Below are 22,445 nucleotides of genomic sequence, written 5' to 3'. Positions count from 1 at the left end.
CCTCATTATGAGTGTAATAYCAAAAAGGAATCAATTCAGCAGTAAATCAACTTTTACAACATTGCTCATCTGTGAGAGTTTTGGGCATGCTGGGTGACTCACCTTTTGCATTTTGAGCACTGAAGCATAGTACTTTGACCACCAGTCAATAACATTTTCAGCTGATTCATCTGCAATTGTTCTTTTTCTCCTCTTTGTTGACCGTCGGATGGATTTTTTCATATCCTACCAAATGATGGATAAWGCATTAGAAATCATTATAACTTATCACCTGACTCATGACATCAGACAAGAACAGATAYAAATATGGAAAATTTCAACCTCCTAAGGTTGAGGTAAACAAAATGTAATATGAATTCCTGTCTCTGTCTCCAAGACACTTCATTGTGATCATCATATTATTAAAGCTATCTCTATATTTTTTACTGACTATGCCAAGACTTTTAGCATTGGAGACTTTGCCACAGAAGGAACCCATACAACAGAAAAATCTACACAGGTAAGTAGGTAATGGTGTTTTAAGGGATGCAAAAAGGGATACAAATTGGCTTCTCCCACTTGAGTCTGCAAGTATTTTAAGAATCTTTTAGTAGAAGTCATGAAATTGCATGGTGTCAAAGCTGCCACATTGTTAACTAGCTCTTTTGAGGGCCAGTAAGATAGTGTAGGTGTTAACATCAGTACCCAGAATCTGTAAGCCTGAGGTCAGCAAGAAGGGCTAAAGTCTGTAAGATTCAGGAGAAAGTTATCTGGCAGCTTCAGCTGTACCCACCTTCTGTTTCCTCTCTTTCCCTGGCTCAGAGGCAGAGTGCTCTGGTTCAGTGGCAGGAATTGCTGTGAGGGATGGGTCTGGCTCTGCCACTGTCCATTTACCCCGCTGCACCTCAGCATAGACGTGATCGGCTAAAAATGATTCTTCTTGKGATAACTCAGCAGGCTGGGATRACTCAGRTGAAGCTGAGATGGAAAYTTTGCAAGTTAGGTAAGATTTTGCCAGAAATACTATTACAGCATTTGATGATCATCAAAGAATCATGTGATTAAGGGTTTGACCATATGCTCGACACGATAAAGCACACCTCTCAGTGTAAGCATCTAAGCAGGTCCTTTGTCTTTTCACTTGGGGTCGGAATTGAACACTGACCTTTCTCAATTTCTGCAATGTCTGCTCTGTTAGATGCTGCTTGAGGACCCAAYGGGGTTTTGCACAGGAATTGCTTAAGACAATTGATGGTATGAGTTCCAACAAGTGTACTCCTCCCAAACGCTCTCCAGTCGACCACGCAGATGCTCAGGGGTGGGTGCAAGAGCTCATTTTCAGGCAGCTCCTGGTGCAGAGGATGGACAGCAGCATGAGAATCGGTAAAGAATACGGAACATGTATAGAATAATTCTCAGGCACAGCAATGAGGCTTTTACTCCTCCCTCCTTCTCCTCCTCAGCTATTAACATTCTCAAAATGCAGAATGCATTCAACACAGGCAATATGGTTTTGGCTTTCTGCAAAATCTGGAGAAAGTCTTGTTCGTAAGAATACAGAGTGGACTGTACAGACTGTGCTGCTGAGCTGAATYCCATGCTGTCATATGGGATCTCTTTTTGGAATAAACTGTAAGAATCAGGAATGTTCAGAAGGAAAAAATGCTGTGTTGGAAGCTGTGAGTCTTAAAGTCACTTCTGCTGTGTTGAAGATCTTAACCCTACCTGCCTCAGTTTGCCCAGCCATGAGGTGCCTACCCTGGGTGGTTAATGCCTTATARGATGAACTAACAAGGGGAAAAAAGCTCTTAGGACATTTACAATAGAAGCTAAAAATATTGCAGAAGCTGTACTTCAGTATCCATGTTATTGTTTTGATATCCTTTTCTTGTATAAATAAAATTCTCTAGTGATCCTAGCAACATGAGCAAATGGAACAGGCTGTTTTATTCTAGTGCTGACTTCCGTCCACTGAAAGTGCCCACTCTTATAACCCAACCAAACGGTGATACATGACTCTGCAGTTCATAAAAGAGAGGGTGACRATGTGAAAAGGTCCTGAACTCATAAACCAGAAATGATCAATCCCATTAACAGTCCAGTAACACAYAAGGAAAGTTAAAAGAATGAAAAGAAAATACAGAAAATTGAACACTACCCAGAAAAATGGGAAAGGAGGGTGAAAAAGTACTAATTACACTCCTGTATATAATGTCCRTATGTTCCAACCTATCAGTAAAAATATGATTACAACACATTTCCTTGTATRCTTGGGGCATAACATGAAGAACATAATCTTCTTTCATCATATGGTTGTAGCAGAAGACTTTTAAAGCATTTTCAAATCAGTAGCTTTTGCATGAGAAATGATGTCCCTTACAATTTAATCAAGACACAGAGGAAATTATTTGAYAAAAAATGGAGTACAGTGGTAATTAACACCTTGCCTAATGAGAGAGCAAACAAGCAAGGAGCAGAATGCTCTACACACCACTTCAAACCAGTCTGCAAGGCCAGTGAAATTGGGATTTTTCTTGTAGCTCTGTATGACAGAGGATTTGACTCCTTTCCCCGCACACTCGATGAGAACCTGAGGACGATCTACCGAGAGGAGCTGGACTTTCTTGAGCTCTCGAACMCCCCAGAACAGGACCTGTGGTRTGCAGAGAGAAAAACTGTTAACCTGCAGAAACCTCTCAGTCTGGGGAAACCACTACTGGGATCCTATCACTGCACATCCCATTGGCAGTGCATAACTACCAGAAAAACAAACCAAAACCAAAACCAAAACCCAACATAAATCTGATAATCAATAATGGTCAAAATTAATGATGGAAGTTAAAACAATCTATAACATCCAACTGTTCTCAAGGAGTTAYTGCCAGCAGCTCATGGGGATGAATGCAGCAATGTGATATATAAAGGTACAAGCAGCACAAAGCARGCAAGCAGCAGGGGCAGGCCTTCATTGCACAAYACTTAAAGAAACACCTAAGTTTAAGGATTAGTTTGTCTGTTTTCCATCTTCAGAGTAGTTAATGGGGTTATTTACCTTGCAATAGCAGATGTAAAACAAAAGAATACTGCTAAGGAAACCTTATTCTTATTTTTAGAAAGCAATAGTTTAACTAACTGTTCTCTCCTTTTCAGTAGCTCAGTTGTTGGATCTTTGAATGCAAAGCTGGAATTCCTTCTGGACTCCTGAAAAAGGATTTCTGGGGAAGGGCCATCAGGTAACCCAAGCAGAGTCTGACTTGGCATGGAGAAATGRACAAGAGAGAAGAGTGGAGAAGATGTGGTGGACATTTGTATGCAGGCAGAAGGCATCATTTGGCTGAAGTCTGGGAAACAGAAAAAGCCTGTGSGATKGCTGTTGCCAAACTTCAGCTCTGWCAATTGTCCATCTCCTGAGGGCTGCACAGATTGTGCTGTGCCACAGGAGCAGCCCCTTCCCAGCAGGTCAGGACAGACACAGCCCCTGCTGACCTCACTGGAAACACAGCCTTGCATGCCCAGCACCAAGGAAACAATTTGGTCTGAGCCAACCACATTTATTTTGGGATCTATATGCTATTTTCATGGAATTCCTACTGATTAGGRTTTTAAAATCATCATCACTTAGTGTWACAGTTCAATAAGAGAATAAAAGGMAAWRAGATTAGRAAAGGGAAATATTCAAAGTATYTCACCTCCACTCTGTATTTRCTTAAAACAGGCCGTATGTTGGCTGGGACTGGGTAAATCTGGCCAATATCTGGTGGATCCAGTGGGGGAAGTCTGTCTGGATCTGACTCAGGAATCTGAAAAATGAAGCATTTTTAACTTAGTCTGGTTTTTGGAAGAGTAAAGTCAGTATCAGAAGTATTTGTGAACGGCAATGGAACACACCAGTTTAGTGCAGTTTTATAGGACACGTTGCAGAGCAGAACAGTTGCACTGTGAAAGGAATGTGACCCAAAATGCTCTCTCATGCTGCAATGCTAAAACACAGGGCAGAAAGAGTAGTCAACAGATTGGGTTAATGCACCTTTCCAAAAAAAAGCTCCTTTGTCCTGGTAGGACATAGCTTGCCCTAAAGACATGCATGTACTGAAGCACGGTAATTCWATTTACTAAAAATAGAAAGCATGATAATTCTGTTTAACTAAAACCCTGGGCAAAACTGCTTGGAAGACTTCCACAGGAAGATTCCAGATCTAATTCTAGTAAAAAAGGGCTGGTGAACAGACAGTGCACATCAGTKAAACCACACATTTGCCAGAAAGACATAATATTCTCCAGCTGATATGGAATAGTGTTCCTACATTATTGCATGCCATGACAGCTTTTGTGAGCCCGGGGTATAAAAGTATCATTGTCGAGAAAGTCAAATTTACCTCCAGAAGCTCAAATGTGGCAAGAAGATCTCCTCCTGAAAGACTTCCACAGTACACTGGGTGGTAACAAAGTTTTGGTGGTTCATAGTTTTCATGAGCAAGTCTCACCACAGGGGCAGCCACTGTAGACCCAATATATTCTGCCTTGCCCTAAATAAAGGAGAGCACAGGGGTCAAAAGCATTTGGATTTCACAAGGGTTATAGAAGCCAAGATGACGCAGAGTTTAGTATTTATGAAAAAAACCCTTCTTCCAAAGGAAAGGCCAAGGTAAGATAGATGCAAAGCAGCTAGAAGAGGAAGAGCTGAGTACTTATTGATTCTTCAGAGTATCCAAAATTTCTGAGCTCTATATTCAGTCAGTGAGACTGTGTCAGTGTCTGCACGGTCTTGACCCAGACTTAGATAAAATATTTACAGTTATGTTCAAGGAACCTGGGGGCAAGATGCTTCTGATTTCTGTAAGCCGGTAACARTAACACTGAGCTCTATTCAGCAAGGTGATCCATTTAATGCCTATTCAGGGACTCAGCTTTGCTTTCACACTTGCAGTAAGATGTAAGAGGCCAGGYTTTTAGTGAGAAGAATTTTGAGTTTACCACGGCGTCATCATCGTACAGCTCGATGACGATCTCCGGTGGGAACTGGGCGATCTCCTCTCTGTCKCCGTGAAGCACAACGTTGTCAAAGAGCAGTGTCTGGTTCCAGGTGGGGGATAATGTCTGAGAAATTATCTAAGGGAAGTGAGGAAATGTTTAATGAGCTGGTTGGTTGGGCAACCTTCAGCAGGATTGGTTGGTGACATCCTTTCCCACAGCCTGATCAATGTCATGTCTGAGACACAGCRTTTTTCAGCAGCTTCTCCCAGCCAGAAGAAGATGAATCTTTCACTTTGAGACTGCTGTCTCCAAATTATCCATTTCCCTGTTTGCCTCACAAATCCTTGACAAACATATCAATGCATGACAACCAGTCTGAGTAGACAAACCTCAGCATTAAATTTAGAAGAAAGCTGCTGCTTAGGAAAGCAGGCACATGGTCAATGCTATTAAAATACAGCCTTTGCCTTAACTAAGGCCAGTTTTCACTTCTCTGGGGTACTTTTTTTTAAATCTTATTTTCAGTTCTGTGTAATGACACTTAACAATTTATAAAAAAAAAGATATTTTCATGAATCACTCATAATAAATCAAAAGTTTTTAATTTGTTGTAATTCAGAATATTTGGATGCTTATGGCATTTCATCACAGACAATGTTTTAACTGTGTAGGCAGAAAATATATTTAACAAAGATAACATTTTAAGAGGAAAAATGTGCCAACTGCAAAATGACTCAACCTSCTATCATTCTTTTGAATGGAAATAAGATTCTTGACTGGTTTACTGACACTTGGCTGACACTCTTATAAAAATATGCAAGTTATCAGCTGCAATATTTTATTCAGGCAGTGAATAAACCTAACACTTCTGTGCCTATAAACCCCTATTTTTCCTGGGCCAAATTCTGCTTTCCATGATCTGGTACATCTAGACACTAATTTAATTGGATTTAATTGGATTAGAAGATAAAATCAAATTACAGGAAAAAATAAATTAATAATCTTGAAGCAAAAGCAGCACAAACAGKCATCTACAACTTAGAGAAAGGTTTTTATTTCTTTCTCCCTTTGGCACATGCAACAGAATTTGCTTGGTAACAAAATGAGTTGTCAGAGGAATTTTAGAGTTAATTAAATTAAAACAGTCTTCTGTGAAGTTTTGGGCAGAGGAGCTCAATGGAAGGGTTAAATACTTTTTCTGACCCAAGGCCATATTTGGGATGAAGAAAGACCACATTTGGCTCAGCAAATTCTGCTTCTGGGATGATTATCAGAATTCCTGCCCAATTTTAACTCCAGGGTGGCTGTAGAGGGCTCAGGACCTTTGAAAATCAGTCTTCATGTTCTGTGAGGGACTGTCCTGCTCACTTGACAGGGCTATTGACAGGGCTATGCTTCAACTCTTCTTGCTGAAACTCTGTAGAAGTTTTCACTTCTCTCTAGAGGCAGGGGAACATTTGATCCCTCCAGTTTCCTGAGGGAGATTGGAGACCATTCCCTGTGGGCACATTTTGGCAGCATTTAAGTCTCCTACCTCTGTGTTTTCAGCTCATTTCCAATCCACCAGTGAGCTTTGCCAAATTCTGTCACAAAGGGCCGTGCTGGCTCACATGGCTACAGAACCCATATAATGGTCTYCACTTTGCTCAATGACTGAATGAAATGGCCAGAGGGAAAAAGAGCCATAAAGATCATCTTTATACACACCTTTGTAAAAAGCAATGACAACAGCTCAAATTAAAACACTTAAAAAAAAAGATACAGAGAAAGGTGCACTTACTACTAAGTCCTAGTAGACCCAGAGAATCTGCTATCTGAGCTAAAATAAACTAGTACTGCTGTACCTCAGGTTAGAGTAGTGGGAAGCATGTAAACTTTTGCTTTGTTTGCAGTGGACTCTCAGGATCTGCTCTTTCAAGCAGGCATCTAACTCTTCCTGCTAGATATCTCCTTGCAAAACCAAGGTTTTCCAATTTCATAGCTTAATCAGAAAAAAAGGACTTTTCAATCACAAAAACAGACTTTGGAACTTACCTTTGTGGTCTGGCAGCGTGATGTGAAAGTAACTTTTGCAAAAGGATCRGAAAGTCCGGTGCTGTCAGCAGCAATGAGCCCCCTGGCCTGGTACATGTGGGCTCTCAGCTGGAAGAGGTGCGAGGCTACACCAGGGCAGAGAAAACAGTAACTCAGTCAGCTCCGTGGAGAGAGGGCAGAACACAGGTACGGAGGGAAGATTCAGCTGCTGTCYAGCCAGGATCTGACAAGGGGAACTGTTGCTAGTGCTGTCTCACTAAAGGATCAGCTGAGACACTTGGAAGTTGTACAAGACATCYGAATTCACTTAAAATCAATGACTGATGTAAGTCTCTACTGCAAGGCTCTTAAGAGCTAGTTTTTATCTCCCATCACTCTTTATCTAAGAGGTGTTCTATGCAGTAGATTCATCAGCAGAACTGAGGGATGCTTCTCTACAAGGAGACAGCACAGCAGGGAACAGAAATTGCAATCCAGCAAGTTCTTTCTTTCCCTGACACCTACAAAGTGTCAGTGGCAGAACTGATGACYTGGCAACAAAACCAGCCTTTTCTGATGGGAAGAAGGGAAGCAATTATCACCTTAGAACAGTTATTTTATATAGGGGATCTGCCACCCTCTGGCTAGAGCTTTTGGGGCCATTTGTCTTCATCACTAACACAGAGAAGAAACAATGCCTTACTTTTATACAGCAGGCAAGCAGGTGAGGGCACCACACTATGTCCTGAGTTTGTGTTAGATGGTAATTCAATCTCATATCCCACAGGCAAATTGTCCATGGCACTGTGGGCATAGCTGGCAGGTCCAAGCCATAGGTAAATGTCCACCTTTGCTTGCACAGTCCAGCCCAGCGGGCGCTTGCCTGGTAACTGAAGAAAAAATCCAACATCACCAATAAGCTCAAGAGAGATGGCTGGATGCTCAGCCTGACCAAGCCAGAGTGAAATAAAGAAGCGTTCTCAGAGCTGATACACTGATAAATGGCATTTCTCCACAGTGAGTAGCACTGAGACTCATTTAGCTCTAGAAACTCCTGTGGTTCTTAGGGAMGGAATTGGTAGTTTGCTCAACTGACAGTCTATGCAAACTGCAGACTGTCTAATATGCAGAGATTTGTGTAGGATATCTTATAGCTTCCCACATATAAGTGCTATCTTATACCTTACTTTGCCCAGACTTCAGCCCACTTTCCACTTCATGCAGTTTTGCTGGTCTCCAGTAGTTAGTCCCATGCTTTACTAAAAATATTACTCCATTATGCAGGCCAGAAAACATTTCCACGAAAAAATGTTACTAGTCTTGACCTACTATTTCCTTAYTCTTCCTTCCCACTTCATCTAAATYTGCTAAGTTCAGAGTTTAGTATTKTCTGCTCCTAAGATAATKCCTCGTACTGAAGGAGCTGGAKAGTTAATWGTGGAATATTTTATTTSATGCAGGCAAATARTGCTTTGCTTAACAAGTACCTATGGYAACTATCTCAGGAGCTTAGATGTTKTTAKCCACTCTTYAGCTGTGCTTTAGGGGACTTCTCCCAACAGYTCAAGGTGAAAAACCACTAAAAAGTCATTATATGGAGTTACTGTTATCTGGAGTGTTTGGGTTTTTCCTGATGGCCAGTAACAATTACATTGCACAATATCCCACTGTAGGCTAAGGATTTCCTTCAACATGAATAATYCCATAATAGTGTTCTGGATATATATTGCACAAACCTAGGCACATTTTAAATAGGAAGCATAAATAATTCCTATGTTACCCCTGAATACSTGGGTTTGCTTGCTGAGTTGCTGTGTGCTGATCTCTCCAGACTTTCATGCACTGCATTCTAACAGTTTTGCCAGCAGAGGGGCTGTACCTTTTCTTTTAATTTATTTATAGAGCCATTGATAAACMATGTTCTATACTTGCAATAACAAGTAGTAAGGGAATTAATTCCTCATACATCAAAAGACTGGCAATGATAGAGTGCTTAAAGAATGACAAGCATAAATGTGAGAAGCAAATATTAATGAATGACAGATACAAATGTGTACATACTTTTACATTACAAAGATGAATCTATAACATATAATCCCTGGAAGAAATTTTAATACCAAATTCTCCCCAGGCATTACCCATGTTTGCAGAGTGCCACAGACTTACTTTCAGGAAATGGGTTTTAATCTTCCCACAGTCCTTGCCTCTCTGCTCTTTTGCTGGGGAGTAGAGGATGTTTTTTGCTGGAACTCTTGCATATGCAACTCTCTTGTTGTTGCTGATCATCCAGATGAACACATCAGGCACCGTATTCTGTGGCTGTTAAATGAGGAATATTGAACTAAAACTGAATTCTTTCTATAAGCCATTATTTCTTTTTGTTGAAACACTCTTACGAAGAGCTGATTCCCTCACAGCTCCTGTGGAGTGGCAGATGTGCACCTGAACYAAGGCTGTCACTTTATGCTTTGCAGTTCACACCTCCACTTCTAATTACAGCTGAAATTAAAGAGCTTTGTAGAGTGATCAAGGAGCACCCACTTCATAAACCATTTCAGGAGAAACTAAAATTAAGAATCTGGATAAACTAAAATTAAGAATCTTAAGAACTCTGTCCCAGGAACAGACTCCATAAGTAACTACCATGGAAATGCCATCAACTTCATCTCTACCAGCAAACCAAAAAGGACCAGGACCAAACTCAAGCACTGGTACATGATCAGATTTTCTGCTTGTGAGGGTGCTCAGTGGGATCACCTTGCCCTGTTCTAGATGTTGTTTCTCCAAGCAAAGCCTCAGTATGGTTTGAAACAAAGACCAGCCAAGGGGCTTCTCCCTGTARGAACTGTAAGCAGGGACACTATTTTAGGAAAAAGGAGAATTTGTGTGTGGGGTGCAAACCATGCCACTGTGCCACTTGCTCCCCGAGCCAGGGAACAGCCACAGCCCTGTTTGGTTTGCTAACACGGATGGGCAGCTCTCCAGTGGCTGGATTTTGGCCTGACCAAATATGTCAATTCTTCTGTTATTCTCAGGCTAAATAATATAAACACCTCTGAGCTCATATCAGTCCAAATCACTATGTCCATATAGGTGGAGACAGTTCAGATCAGAAAGCTGGCTTCCCCAAGCCACCAGACACAGCATGACCTTATTAAATACATACATACATACATACATACATACATACATACATATATATATATATATATATATATATATATATGTGTGTGTATCTATATCTGTGGTGCATCCTCTCCATACCACACAGACCAATGTTTCCTACCCTGATTTGTTAACAGCTCCATTTAATGCAAAACAGGATTGGGTCCAGGTATCCAAAGCAGAACTCTTTGGATAACCAAGCCAGGATTTAWTGTTTGTATGGGATTATAAAAATTAAAGCCAAATCCTGGATTTTMATTTTTTTTYYGAATTCTCTGTGGATTACCTCATCAACCAAGAATCGAATTTTATCTATAAAGCTCTGAGTCTCACGAATCATTTCATCCAGTGGCATCTTCTTTTTCTGCTGCTGAACAATTCCCTTGGCATCACTGGACATTGCTTCCTGCAGTCAAGAAAGACAATATATACTTTTCATCTGTTACCAAGTAGTTTGAATTGGAAGAGAAACAATCTTAGAGTCAAGTTGAAAAGACAAGATGCAGACACTTTGTTCAAAGTTCCTTTGTCACTGCAGAAGCTGATCAATTTTTTGGAGCTGGATAACATAAAAAGTGAATGTCTCCCATTTTGCTTCTGTGTGTATATTGCCTGCATGGAAGTCCTAAGAAAAATGTGATTGCTCATGGAATTGCCAGCCCTTGATCCTGACGGAAGGCACAACCTTTTCTGCTACAAACAGTAAATAAACCTAATAAGCATTCAAATGACCTCCACCCAGTTTGGTTTCTTCTCACTGGTTCCTTGAAGATTACCAGGTCCAGGAATATCAAATGCCAAACTTTACTAGTCATGAAGTTCAGCACCACCCCAGTAGTTAAACACCTAACAGCAGTGTTAGTTTGGTGGCTTTCCACTGAACTCACCATCATTCCATTTTAAGATGCATGGACAAGAAAAATAATCTCATTATTATAATGTCTTATTCGTATTTAAAAACAACACCTGATTTATTTTAGTCAACCTTATAACACTTTTTTAAGCACAGTGGGATTTATTAAAAAAATGTTTAGGGATACTATATTCGTATGAATTACAAAGCATTCCTGTRTGATGCAATCAAATAGTAAATAAAATGTCACAATCACTGTGCTTTCAGTAATCATCATTGAATCAATGCTTATAGGAAAAGAATACACATACCAGCTCTTGCTTAAACAGCATGAGCCTCTTTTTGTCCAAAGCAGTGGAGTTCAACCCTTTGGGCTTCTTTTCAGCAATGACCATGAATGCCCTAGGACAAATGAATAACAGGTCTTTTAAACGTGTTATTTGTTTAATGTGACAATAATGATGTGCAAAAATACATTGGAATGTTCGGMGTCTGCTGCAGTACGTGAACCAGAAGACAAAGATGCTCAAAATCTCTAAAATTATACAACTATAAGATTCAAAGAACAGAGTCCAAAACCTCTGCACCACACTTCACAGAAATGGGTTAGTAATRTCTAGAAATAAGGGGTTATATTGATTTTGAGCCCAATCATGTCATTTGATACAGAGCCCACTGGGTGACTTAGGTGATATCCTTTGTTTTTGTATTAACCCTTCCTGTTTTTTTACAGTGTATCTATCACGCTGCATTGTAACCTTATTAAATCCTGCTTACCACATATACCTCATATTCTTAGAGTACAGAAAGCCAAAATGGTATGACAATGATTGTCAGCCATCTATTTTCAATACTGAATATTGAAAATAACAATAAAGTATTTTCTCTGTCTAAACAGAAACTGCAATTTGAGAAGGCCTTTGCTTTTACAGCAGAATAAATAAAATATATACCTCAGTAAGTGTACTGTACTTTTTTAAAGTTATCATCAGTTTCCTTGTCTAGTCTTGAATTTGTAGCCAACACTAAATTTGATTTTCTGTATGCATCTAGTAAATGTTATTACCTGCTTTGATTGATAAAACCATTAAGAGTCTTCTTCATTTTTTCCTCAGCTGCAGTCTCTGAAACCTTGATCAAGTCCTTTACTTGCTCTAATGATTCTTCCTATGAAAAACACATGAGGAAGCTGTTATGTGCAGGAGGGCACTCAGTCATTCTGTCGATGCTGCAGCACCATTTATGACTGGCAAGAGTGAGGGAGGCAACTATGGGGCTGACAGAAAGAACCTTTGATATATCACTGTGTTTGAAGTGCACAGAGAAAACACTCCAGCAGTATATTTTGACCTTTCCTCAGCCTTTCCAATTACTAGTCCAAGCTATTACTGCTTGGAGCTACTTTGTGTTCTTACTTCATTGTGGAAGATCAATCAGTGGGAAACATTATTTGCCAGGTAGGAGAAAAAAGCTAGTAATTCTTGGTTCTGTTTCTAATCCTGCTGCTGAACTTTATCAAGGTGCTGGAGTCAACATCTTAAACTTCAGTGGTTACTTGAATCTATATGCCAGGTCCATCACAAAAATCTACTGTTATCCGTGAGAAATGGAGTCTKTTCTTACAAACTAAACTAAATATCTGGATTTCCAGCAAGGCCTGTGGGTGCTCACGTGCACTGACCAACATATCTCTCCACGTATGTATATTCAGGTGCTTAATTTCAAATAGYTGGGTTCAAAATGTTGGCTTATAAGTCACTGTCTTTTTGTGGTACAGCCTTGCATAAGTGTGACTTCAGTGTTGCTGCTTATGATAAATGAGGATAAATGAGAGATGAATCAGCCTCTTAATCTGAGTCCCCCACATTAAAATATTCAACAGTGACTTAGAAGTCACTTTAAAAAAAAATCAAACAAAAAAAAACCTACTTTGTCAAGACTGTTGATTGTTAACTTTAAACAAGAGTAGGAAAAAAGCATCATTATGGGAAAACACAATGACTAAGGCATCACAATGACTGCTCATAAGATGAAATGCCATCTGTCTGGCTCAATGTTTTTAAGAAAATTAGTAGCAAATATTGTCCTTTAAGGAGTGCCCAGCATAGACATTTGGCATTAGACATTAGAGAAAGAGCCATAGGAAACAGAATTACTCTGTATCTCAMATTTTAATTGTTGGAATGTTTTTGCAAAGACTAAAACATGGCTGAGGAAAAAGGCAGACTTATGGCCAAAAAAATTGTGGTGAGGAATACTTAAGATTCAAAGCAACTCGGGGAGAAAAAAGGTAAGGGTTAATATCTACTTTCTCATAAAATGAACAGGAAGGAATGCAGCTGGGGGAAATTTTGAATGCCTGATTTGAGAAATGTGGCCTCTCACTGCCATACTTTGCTGAGTACACGAGCCTGGGAGATGGTTGCCACTTACCAGGTGATCTGCCATTTTCTCAAGGGTGTTGGAAAAGTACAGCCGAAAGGTCTGGCTGCCCCAGTAGCTCTTTACACAGACACAGGGCTTCCTCTCATCATATGGCAGGTACTGGTAGCTCCTGGGAAAACCAAGCAGGGAGAAGATCATGAAGGTGGCAGAGCAGTTCAAGGGGAGCAGAGCAAAGAAAAATGGTGTGGTGTTCTCACAGCACAGAAACCATAGGCACAACAGGTTGTGTTTACATGTGCTAACCAGTAAATCCTAGGAAGAGCAAACACAAACATCGCTTGTGCGACTTGTGAGGTCTCTGAAAAGAAAAACTTGAAGTCAATGGATATCATTTCAGTGCTTTCCGGTGAGAAAGAACAGCCAGACAAAGAGGCATGCAGAGAAGCTCTGAAATACAATTAAGAGTGGGAAGCCACAAGGGGGAAAGGAGCAAAGATTAATAGCTGATCACCACTTCAAAAGCAATGGTTCCACACACTGCACAGTGGGAGAGGCATGGCAAAGTCTCAGCATCACATTACTTTCACAAGATGCTCTTTTTTGGAGTTTGTGGAGACTGACATTCCCTGTCAAAGCTGACCTGCAAGACCCTGCTTAGTAAAAATGATACCAAACTCATAATAACTCAGTGGGAAAATGCATCCACTGCACTCTTTCTTCTCACTTTTAATCTCAGGTCCAAATTGTAATAATGGCTCTTTTTGTAACTGCTTTCTTTGTGTGTTCAGCTGCTTGAGTGTCTTGTACTGTAAAGATGAGCAGGGTGCCAGCCTAAGCAGAGGCTCTGCAGAGCTGCCCCAAAGCCCCATGCTTTGATCAGAGCTGACAGATACTGTGTCAGTTCATGTACCCAACAATTGCATTGTCCTCCTTTATGTAAACACTACAGCCTTATGAAACTTAAATTGCTCAGCCACACTAGATTTGACAATTTGACATTTTCTGTACTAATGGTGGGACAGTGGAGACCTTTTTAATGCATATGAAGGTCCATAAACCACTTCATGTTCCTCTGGCCATGGCTCTAACAGCCTCAGTGATCTYAGATAGAACTGGCCACATTTGATCACCACGCCCCAACCATGGAAACCAAATCACTTGCTGCTCTTGAGAGCCACATYGGTGAATCCTAACTTAGACACACACATCCCTAAGAAGTTTATGAGTGAATCTTTTCTGTTTAAAAAGATTAATATCCTCTCTACAGCCTTGTTTTATTGCCTTATGTGACATAAAAAGAGAAAGAGAATTTTCCATTTACTCTCAACTCAATAACCAATAACAAGGTGAGCATTACCCAYTGAATTTGGTGCACAGCAGTGCTACACAGGCCTTGGGTGTCATTAACTTAGGTGCTTTCATAAGAGAGAAAATCAATTCAACCATCTCCCAGGGCCTGAACATCTTAACCTGAAATTCATAGAGCTTATGAGTSTTTTCATTGGATTTACTAAGAAGAGTATATAGCCATGAAAAAATTGAAATTCAAATGGAAAATTGCAATTTCATGTCTATTATTCCCACTATCACAATTTTGAGGAATCACTTTTTCAGTGTTAGCTTATCCTTAGTATAAGTTTTGACATAAATGTGGAAAACTGGCAGTTTCATGGTGTCTGCTTTAGAAATCTTATTGTTCTGCCTGTTCCTTTATTTATTTAGTGGTTTTACTCTCCAAAACATACGCTTCTTATTGTTTTCCATTGCTCATTTATGAACCTAAAACGCAGTTTATCTAAACTACTAGATATCCCATAAAGTACTCATTAATACTAAAAATATCCTGTGGTGAGACCAGTAAGATGCCATTATGAGAAGACAGTGAAAAGCTCATTAATTGGTATCTGTGGCTGGCCAAACTGTTTYAGATATCACTGGAGGGAATAGAAGATGCAGCATTCTGCATAAATTTGAGGAAAAGAGATCTTTAATGAGAGCAAACTTCATTAATACTGGAGTGAGACAAGAATCAAATAGCAGATTGGAAGAGTGATTAATTCTTTTACAATGGTTCTTTAAATCTAAATTCTTGTTAAGGGAAAAACTAAAAAATCCCAGATTCTCTCAGGGAGGATAATAATCCTCTGCATGTACACAAATCTGCAGCTCTGCTAACAAGKAAAGCACTACCAAGCACTCAGTTTTCCCCCTGTCCTTATTTACTTGCTGCAGAAACAAAATTCTTTATTGTGGTATTTCCATTCTTGTTTTCTTTCACTAGCTCTTATTTAAACCAACTAAGTCATTCATTGCAGGAAAGAATGAAAGTGYTTTTTAGATTTAGAGACATCCAGAAACCAAACAGATCCAGGCTGATATTTCCCACCTGGTCCTTTCACCTATAGACTGCTTGGCCTTCTAAAGAAAGAGGAACCATCTATCTTGGCTGTCACCAACATCAGGGATTCTTCTACCCACCAAAGCAACAAAGAAAATATTTCTTTTTATTAGCATCTTTCAAATTAATTAAACCTTTACACTTCGGTTTATAAACAAGGCCATTTMGAAGAACTTTTCTGCTGGTTTTCATCCATTGCTCCATTCCTTTTCTCAAGGACTATTTCCTCCTATTTTCATTACTACTTGCTGTTTGAGTCTGTATCTGTTAATATGAGTTCTGGAAGGTGTTCTGGGAAGCTGACTTTGCCTTGATCAGATTTCCATATTTTACATGTGATATTGTGCTTCTGGAGCTGGTCACTGACTGCATGTTACTTGTGATCACAGTGTGGGACCCTAAACCGGGGATGGCACTGGAAAGGTTGATTTTCCTGTAGTTTCCCAATGTATGATAGGTGTAACACTGCGTTCAAGAGCCCATGAGGCCAAGATCAGATGAGTATAAAATGGCTCAGAGCCTGTTCACTTCAGTGAAGAATACAAAATTTACTGCTGTGAAAGATGTAATTGAGGAGCTAAAAGCCTCCAATTCACCCAATCTGTTTAATGCTGGCAGGTTTTATCAATGAGTCCTACAAGATTATAAAATAGGAACAAGAGTTCTACATGATGAGGTTTTGAAACACAGATCCTCACCTGTTCCCACCTGGGATCAGTGGCTTCTCGGGGGGTGTGGTAGATATCAGGGGTACTCCAAGGTCATGAAAAATGTCATCCTCCCCCTCATGAAGAAGACTTTCTTCTGCTTCTCCATTATGTGTCTTCTTTTTCCCTGCAGCTGCTGCTGACACCCCGTCAGCAGTACTTCCAAAGTTACCTGGAGACCCATGGTTACAGGAGATGATTAACTTGGAGATGGTAAACATGAAAGAGGTTTTTAAAAAGAAAATAACCAGCCATAACAGTGGAAAATCTTTGTCCCTTCCCATTCATTCAGCTGTTTTAACAACACCACAGTTTATAAAGGTTGTGACAGGTTATGTTTGTCCCTGGAATGTCAGGTTCCAGGACAGTGCTTCCTTACCCGTCCCATGTGACATTTGTCTAACACATCACATCACTAAGTGATCGACTGGCTGCTGCCTCCAGGACCCTCAGCTTTTGCTAAAGAAATTCAGAAACCAAAACAATACTGCTGTTGATGTTTCTATACTCAGGAGCCCTGATATGGGRTTGATTCACACAGAAAATGAATGTCTTCTTCACAACATAAGGATGATCATTTCAAAACCTGAGCTCAAAAGTGATGAACTCATTTTTAAACAAATTTTTCATAGTAAGTAGGATTGCAAAGTTAGTAACAACAATGCCTTGAGACCTCAGCTTCAAGCCTGATGCCAGACAAGTCTGCTAATGATACAATCATCTTCCCCGATAGAATTTTGCCTTAAAGAGCAATTATCAACACTGGTAAAGAGGTACATCCATCAAACTGATAATTAGAGATTTTGAAAGAGAGAGGAAGAAAACATTTCCCGCAGGAGAAGAATGTGCTGAATCATCTCATATGACATGCTGAACTGGATTTCTGTTTCAGTCTTTCATGTAAATAATGGCCACTTGCCAAATTTGGGTCCAAATTTCAACTACACAGGTAGCTAATAGATATTCAGGTCCAGAATTCACAGCCAGATTAATCTTTAGTTTTAATTCTGACAAAAATCGCTATAATTTCTCATCGAATTATCTAAATGAGCTTCTTGTCATTCTCAGCTCTGCTTCCTGCTATGTTTCAGCAGGAATCAGGATCCCTCATTGATTTCCCTGTTTGCCACAGCATCTCTCCCTGCACACACAGCCTTAATCTGAGCACGGTCACGGTCACGAGCACAAAGACTGGAGGCATGAGCGTGCTGCTGTGTACCTGGATTCTTGGTGGGTCTGCTACAGAGATGATCAAGCCCCTGCACAGGAAATGACAGCAATTCAAGCCTCTCTCTTAAGAGAAAATTCTTCTGCTTTGAATATATGCACTCAATGCTCATGAAAATGTCTTAATTTTTTCTCTAGTCTTCTTCCAGGAACAATTTAGCTGCRTGATGAGGAGCTCATGGAGTATGGTCCTGCTTTCCACTGGAAGAGGAAAGGACTTACCAGGAGGATGTCAGCACAAGCTGGTGTGTGCAATTTGAGTCTTGGCTGTACTTCACCCCCCTGCAACACCCACAGTCCCACGTGTGGCTCAATGGGGTTGGCCAAGAAAATGGACAGGGATGCTCCCTACAAAGGGCTCCCTCACAGCTGGGGATTAATTGCAACAGAATGAAACAGAATGAACTGMCTGAAGTAAATTGAGTTTAGTTTCCCAAGAGATTAAGAAGCTAAATASTGGCTAAGTTGCTCTGTATAGCAGATGAGAGGATTTGTATTAACACAGGGCATTTTGGGAGTAAGTCAGCTAGGCATCGGTATGCCCAGCTTGACTGTTATCCAGAAAAATGATAATTAGGGTTTAACTAAAATGTAAGCTCTACTCTAAGGCTGATTCCTGAGCCAGTCAGTAACACCTTTCATCCCCTTGCTCCTGAGGCTCCCTCTCTGCTTTGAATAAGAGTTTAAYACACTTACCAACAGAAACCTCAAAGGTTATTGGCTTGTCCCCAAATCTCCTATCAATCATTGTCGCTTCAAAAAATGTCCCAAAGAGAAGGAATTCCTCAAATTTTTCTTCATAGATCTATTGGAGAAGAAGGAGGAAAATGTTGGCATTTATTTTACTTTCTGCTATTTTTTTACAGCATAAAGCARTCTYTGTAAGYCTCTGAAGTTAYGTTACTYCCATAGATCTMYAGGTCTGAGGTGGTCAGTGAGGCACATTTTGTTGGAATTAGKCTGAGGTGGTCAGTGAGGCAYATTTTGTTGAAAGAAGTAAAAGAAGTAATAATAGCTCTTCTCTGAGAAATTGTTATGCTTGTGTGACTTTGGTTTTGTCAGTATTTTGTCCAGTTATATCATAACTGGTTACATAAAAGTCATTACTCCTCACTTTATACTGTCCTTCACCAGCAGTCTCTATTTACATGATTCCAGCATCTTCACAAACTCTTATACCATCATTCAGACTTTATATCCATGGCAGTTCAAGGGCAGTCTACGGGCACTGTTTTAGTGCATCAACAAAATAYCCCCATCCCGATTTTAGTCATTTACCAGGGAGTGTGGCCGCAGTCTCCCTGTGCATTGCAGTAGTAAATGCTGCCATCATAAAGCATCCAGGCAGGGGAGTGCTCAGCCAGTCCTGCTTTCCCCAGGATGACTTTATCCCACTGCCCACATGCTTGTACTATCAAGATTTTAACCTTGCTCTAAGTCAAGACTTTGACATTCAGCTCCCAGCAACTCAAAGACTCCTGGTGTCCACATTAAAAGGCAAACGTGTGCAAAAGCCTACTGACACAAAGTGCTCCATCTCAAGGTTTTTACTCTGCTGTATTTTAAACCACRAGCCCAAAGGTGGGATCTCAGTGTTGGAAGGGGAAGTTCCCCTCTTTGCCTTCCCTGGCATTACCTCCCAGAAACCAGCAACCCACTAACCTTGTTTTCAGCTTTTGACAGAACTTGGAAGCAGGGGGACCAAAGGATCACAACAAAGCAGCAGATTCTGAAAAGCCTTTTGTGGAGCTTTAAGGCTCTGCTAGGCTCTGTTTACACCCACTGGAGACCCAGTATCTGCTTGTCCCTGGCATGGACTCTCACTCAAAGAGGGCGAGTTCACACTGCTGGCGCTCTTGGGTCATTAACAAAAAAAGCTACTAGCCCCACGCCAAGATTAAGCTCAAARGAGATTTAGTTTATGGTTTGAGTTCTCCCCAAATTTACACCCTGACTCCCCAGATTTACAYCTCAAGTTTCCCTTTCCTTCTCATTTCACAACACCTGCAAACTGTGGCCCATTAGGCAAGATCAGTACTGGCTTCTTCTGCAATGTGAAAGAGGCAATAAATAAAACATCATCTCTATAAGAATATTCATTTCCCTGACTTCTTGCAAATCAGAAAGAGTTTTTGACACAGCTCATGATCTCTTCATTTTGAAAAACCYCTGCTACACACAGCAAAAGAGCATAGGACTTCAGTGAAAGGATTAGCAGTATCATATATCAAAGTCAACATCACAAACAGATTGCAACTCCAGACTAACTTTTCTACTTTTCCAGTGTGAAACCCAGAGCATAGGGGGTCTAATAAAGTCAAGGCTCAGAGATTATGACACACACATCTATCAGCCATTATAAAGAAAACAAATTTTAATATCTTCTTGCTGTCAGAATAGGTCAATAAAGTTGTGCTGTGGGGATGGATTTACCTCTGTTGTCTCTGAGGCTCTATGAGACATTTTTCGCATTATTGGTAACATCTATARTTCCTGCTTTTCCTTTCAGAGTTGTAATACAATTACTGTCTACTTTAGCGTGAAATATTGCTGAATGTCAAAACCAAAAAATATCAAACATCACTCCATCATGTTGTTGCCTTTTACTCATTCTCTATTTGAAACTGACACACAACAGCCAGAAATAAATCCTTATTATTAGTATTAATGTTTGCTGGTGTTACAGCAGTTTCTCTGCCTGGCATATTTAGCCAGGAACWAAGACTGTAGTGTCTGAGCTATTCATAATAATGGATTTTTTTGCTTATGAAGGAAAATTTATATGGAAATAGATGTCTTTGAAGACTCRATTACAGTCTTCAGAGACTGAGGGACAGTGGTAATTTACAAGTACGTGAGTAAATAAAGTAAGAGCAGGGCACAAGTTCACACAACTGGCTTGCAATTATCCACACCAGTTCTCTGCTAACACACTCCTTGACCCACTCCAGACAGCCCTCATTCCAGAAATGCCAGGGCACAATCCAAGGAAGAGCACTTGCTAAGGCTAGCCCTCAAGATCAAGAGCAATTGCTCCTCTCCTATTTACTTGTAGAGATGGAGTTGAAAGACCAAGAATCAGATCTAATAAGGGACACAAATATCTTAAGCATTGAAGTGGGACTACCACTATAAAAGCCAAAGTTTTGATCAATGACATAGAATCACAGGATTATGAAGGTTGGAAAAGATCTCCAGGATCATCAAGTCCRAATTTGACTGAAYGTGCCMAATAAACCATATCACAAAACACCACATGGACTCAATTTTTGAACACTTCCAGCAATSRTGACTMCMCCACTTCYCTGGGGAAMCTGTTCCAATGYTTAACCACTCCCTCAGTGAAGAYATTTATCCCAATATCTACCCTGAACCTCCCCTGRCACAACATRTGGCCATTTCCCCTTGTCCKATTGCTRGTTGAYTGGGAGAAGAGGCCAATCCCCACCTCACCATAATCTCCTTTCAGGTAGTTGTAGTAGATGTATTGAAGTGGGAGGAAAATCGGTTTGAAGAATATTTTTTCCTCTTTATTGGGTTAAAAAAAAAGAGAGCACAGCAATTTCTGTTGCTCCCAGACAATGACATGACAGAGCAGAGAACCAAAGCTCAAATGCTGGCTCAGCTCCCAAGCCCACACACCCTCCCACAACTGCCCAACTTTCCCAGAGCACCACAGCACAGATCCTCCCATGATATCATCCTATACCACAGGTGGAATTAGGCAAACAGCCTCAATTAACACTGGTTGAAACTGAGCACATCATTTTCAGGTCCTCTTCTAAACAGGTTATTACAAACACCAAACACCACACTGGCAATGCAGATTAAAGGAGGAGACTAAATCAGGCTGGGCTGTATCTATCTCTCTCTGCATTTGCACAAATTCTGTGTCAGTGATTCTCTATTGACTTCAATTGACAACTACAGATTTTCTTGAACAAATGCAGGAAGCCAGGCTTTATAATTCCCAGCTGCCCACACTGGCTCTCTGTCCATTGGTAGATATTACATCAGGTAAGTTTCTAGTAGGAACATGTGGATGCAGCTAAAGCAGAAGGGATAGCAGGACATGAGACCAAGTTTTGTGGACACCAAGTCCTATTTGAGAGTTTTTTGAGTTACAGGTTACACCATCCTTGGAGGTTTAGAGACACATGACAACCAATCTSTTAACATCATACTGACCTCTAAAGGTACATCAAATGGCTCGACTTCCACTTCAGTTGAGTTCATCTTGTCTGAAGGAGAAGCTGACTTTCGATCCTCTCCTGCTTTCTCAGTTTTGTCTTTTCCTTTGAGTCCTTTGAAGTCTTTACTTTTAGATGGCAATTTGATATCCTTGATAATACTCGAAAACTTGGACTCACGGGCTCCTCCTGAAAGTATCTCCACAGCAATCTCAAGGAACAGACGTCCCCTGAAGGAGACCCCTTCTCCAAACCCTTCATTAAGCTCCTGGTGGTCATCAATGAGGCTGTGGTTCCTGGGTGAGCCATAGAGATTGATCCAGGCAGGCCCAAATGTAGGCAAAAACCCTGGAGACAAAGTGYCTTTTGTGGTTTTTCTGTAAGGTGTTAGGGTGCCCTCCTCATTGTCTACCCCAACAATGTGAGAGCCCCCACCCACTGAGCACTATGTAATATAATGCAAAATTAAGCAACAGAAGGTGTCTCAGAACTAACACATGAACTCTGGACATCCCTGAAATAGCATTAGCCAGTGCTAAGATCCCATGCAGGTA

General features: G+C 40.5%; 1 protein-coding gene across 1 annotated transcript in view; it reads right to left on the bottom strand.

Moving 5' to 3' along the window:
• The window catches only part of FER1L6 (fer-1 like family member 6), a 62,281-nt gene that overhangs the window by 21,365 nt on the left and 18,471 nt on the right, over nt 1-22,445 (bottom strand). Inside the window, exons 11-27 of the mRNA XM_057367543.1 lie at nt 21,890-22,239; nt 18,398-18,506; nt 16,466-16,646; nt 13,418-13,538; nt 12,051-12,151; nt 11,296-11,386; nt 10,418-10,537; nt 9,133-9,285; nt 7,670-7,856; nt 6,988-7,112; nt 4,954-5,088; nt 4,356-4,505; nt 3,669-3,779; nt 2,471-2,632; nt 1,145-1,328; nt 773-957; nt 103-225 (exon numbers count right to left, since the gene is read on the bottom strand). Of these exons, the coding sequence (XP_057223526.1) occupies nt 103-225; nt 773-957; nt 1,145-1,328; nt 2,471-2,632; nt 3,669-3,779; nt 4,356-4,505; nt 4,954-5,088; nt 6,988-7,112; nt 7,670-7,856; nt 9,133-9,285; nt 10,418-10,537; nt 11,296-11,386; nt 12,051-12,151; nt 13,418-13,538; nt 16,466-16,646; nt 18,398-18,506; nt 21,890-22,239 (2,588 nt within the window). The remainder of the gene's footprint in view (nt 1-102; nt 226-772; nt 958-1,144; nt 1,329-2,470; nt 2,633-3,668; nt 3,780-4,355; nt 4,506-4,953; nt 5,089-6,987; nt 7,113-7,669; nt 7,857-9,132; nt 9,286-10,417; nt 10,538-11,295; nt 11,387-12,050; nt 12,152-13,417; nt 13,539-16,465; nt 16,647-18,397; nt 18,507-21,889; nt 22,240-22,445) is intronic.

The sequence above is a fragment of the Malurus melanocephalus genome, unplaced genomic scaffold, assembly GCF_030028575.1.
Source record: "Malurus melanocephalus ecotype Western Australia unplaced genomic scaffold, MMel_1.1 scaffold_3, whole genome shotgun sequence".
Taxonomy (NCBI): domain Eukaryota; kingdom Metazoa; phylum Chordata; class Aves; order Passeriformes; family Maluridae; genus Malurus; species Malurus melanocephalus.
The sequence above is the reverse complement of the archived record's forward strand: the minus strand, read 5'-3'. Positions and strand labels throughout refer to the sequence as shown.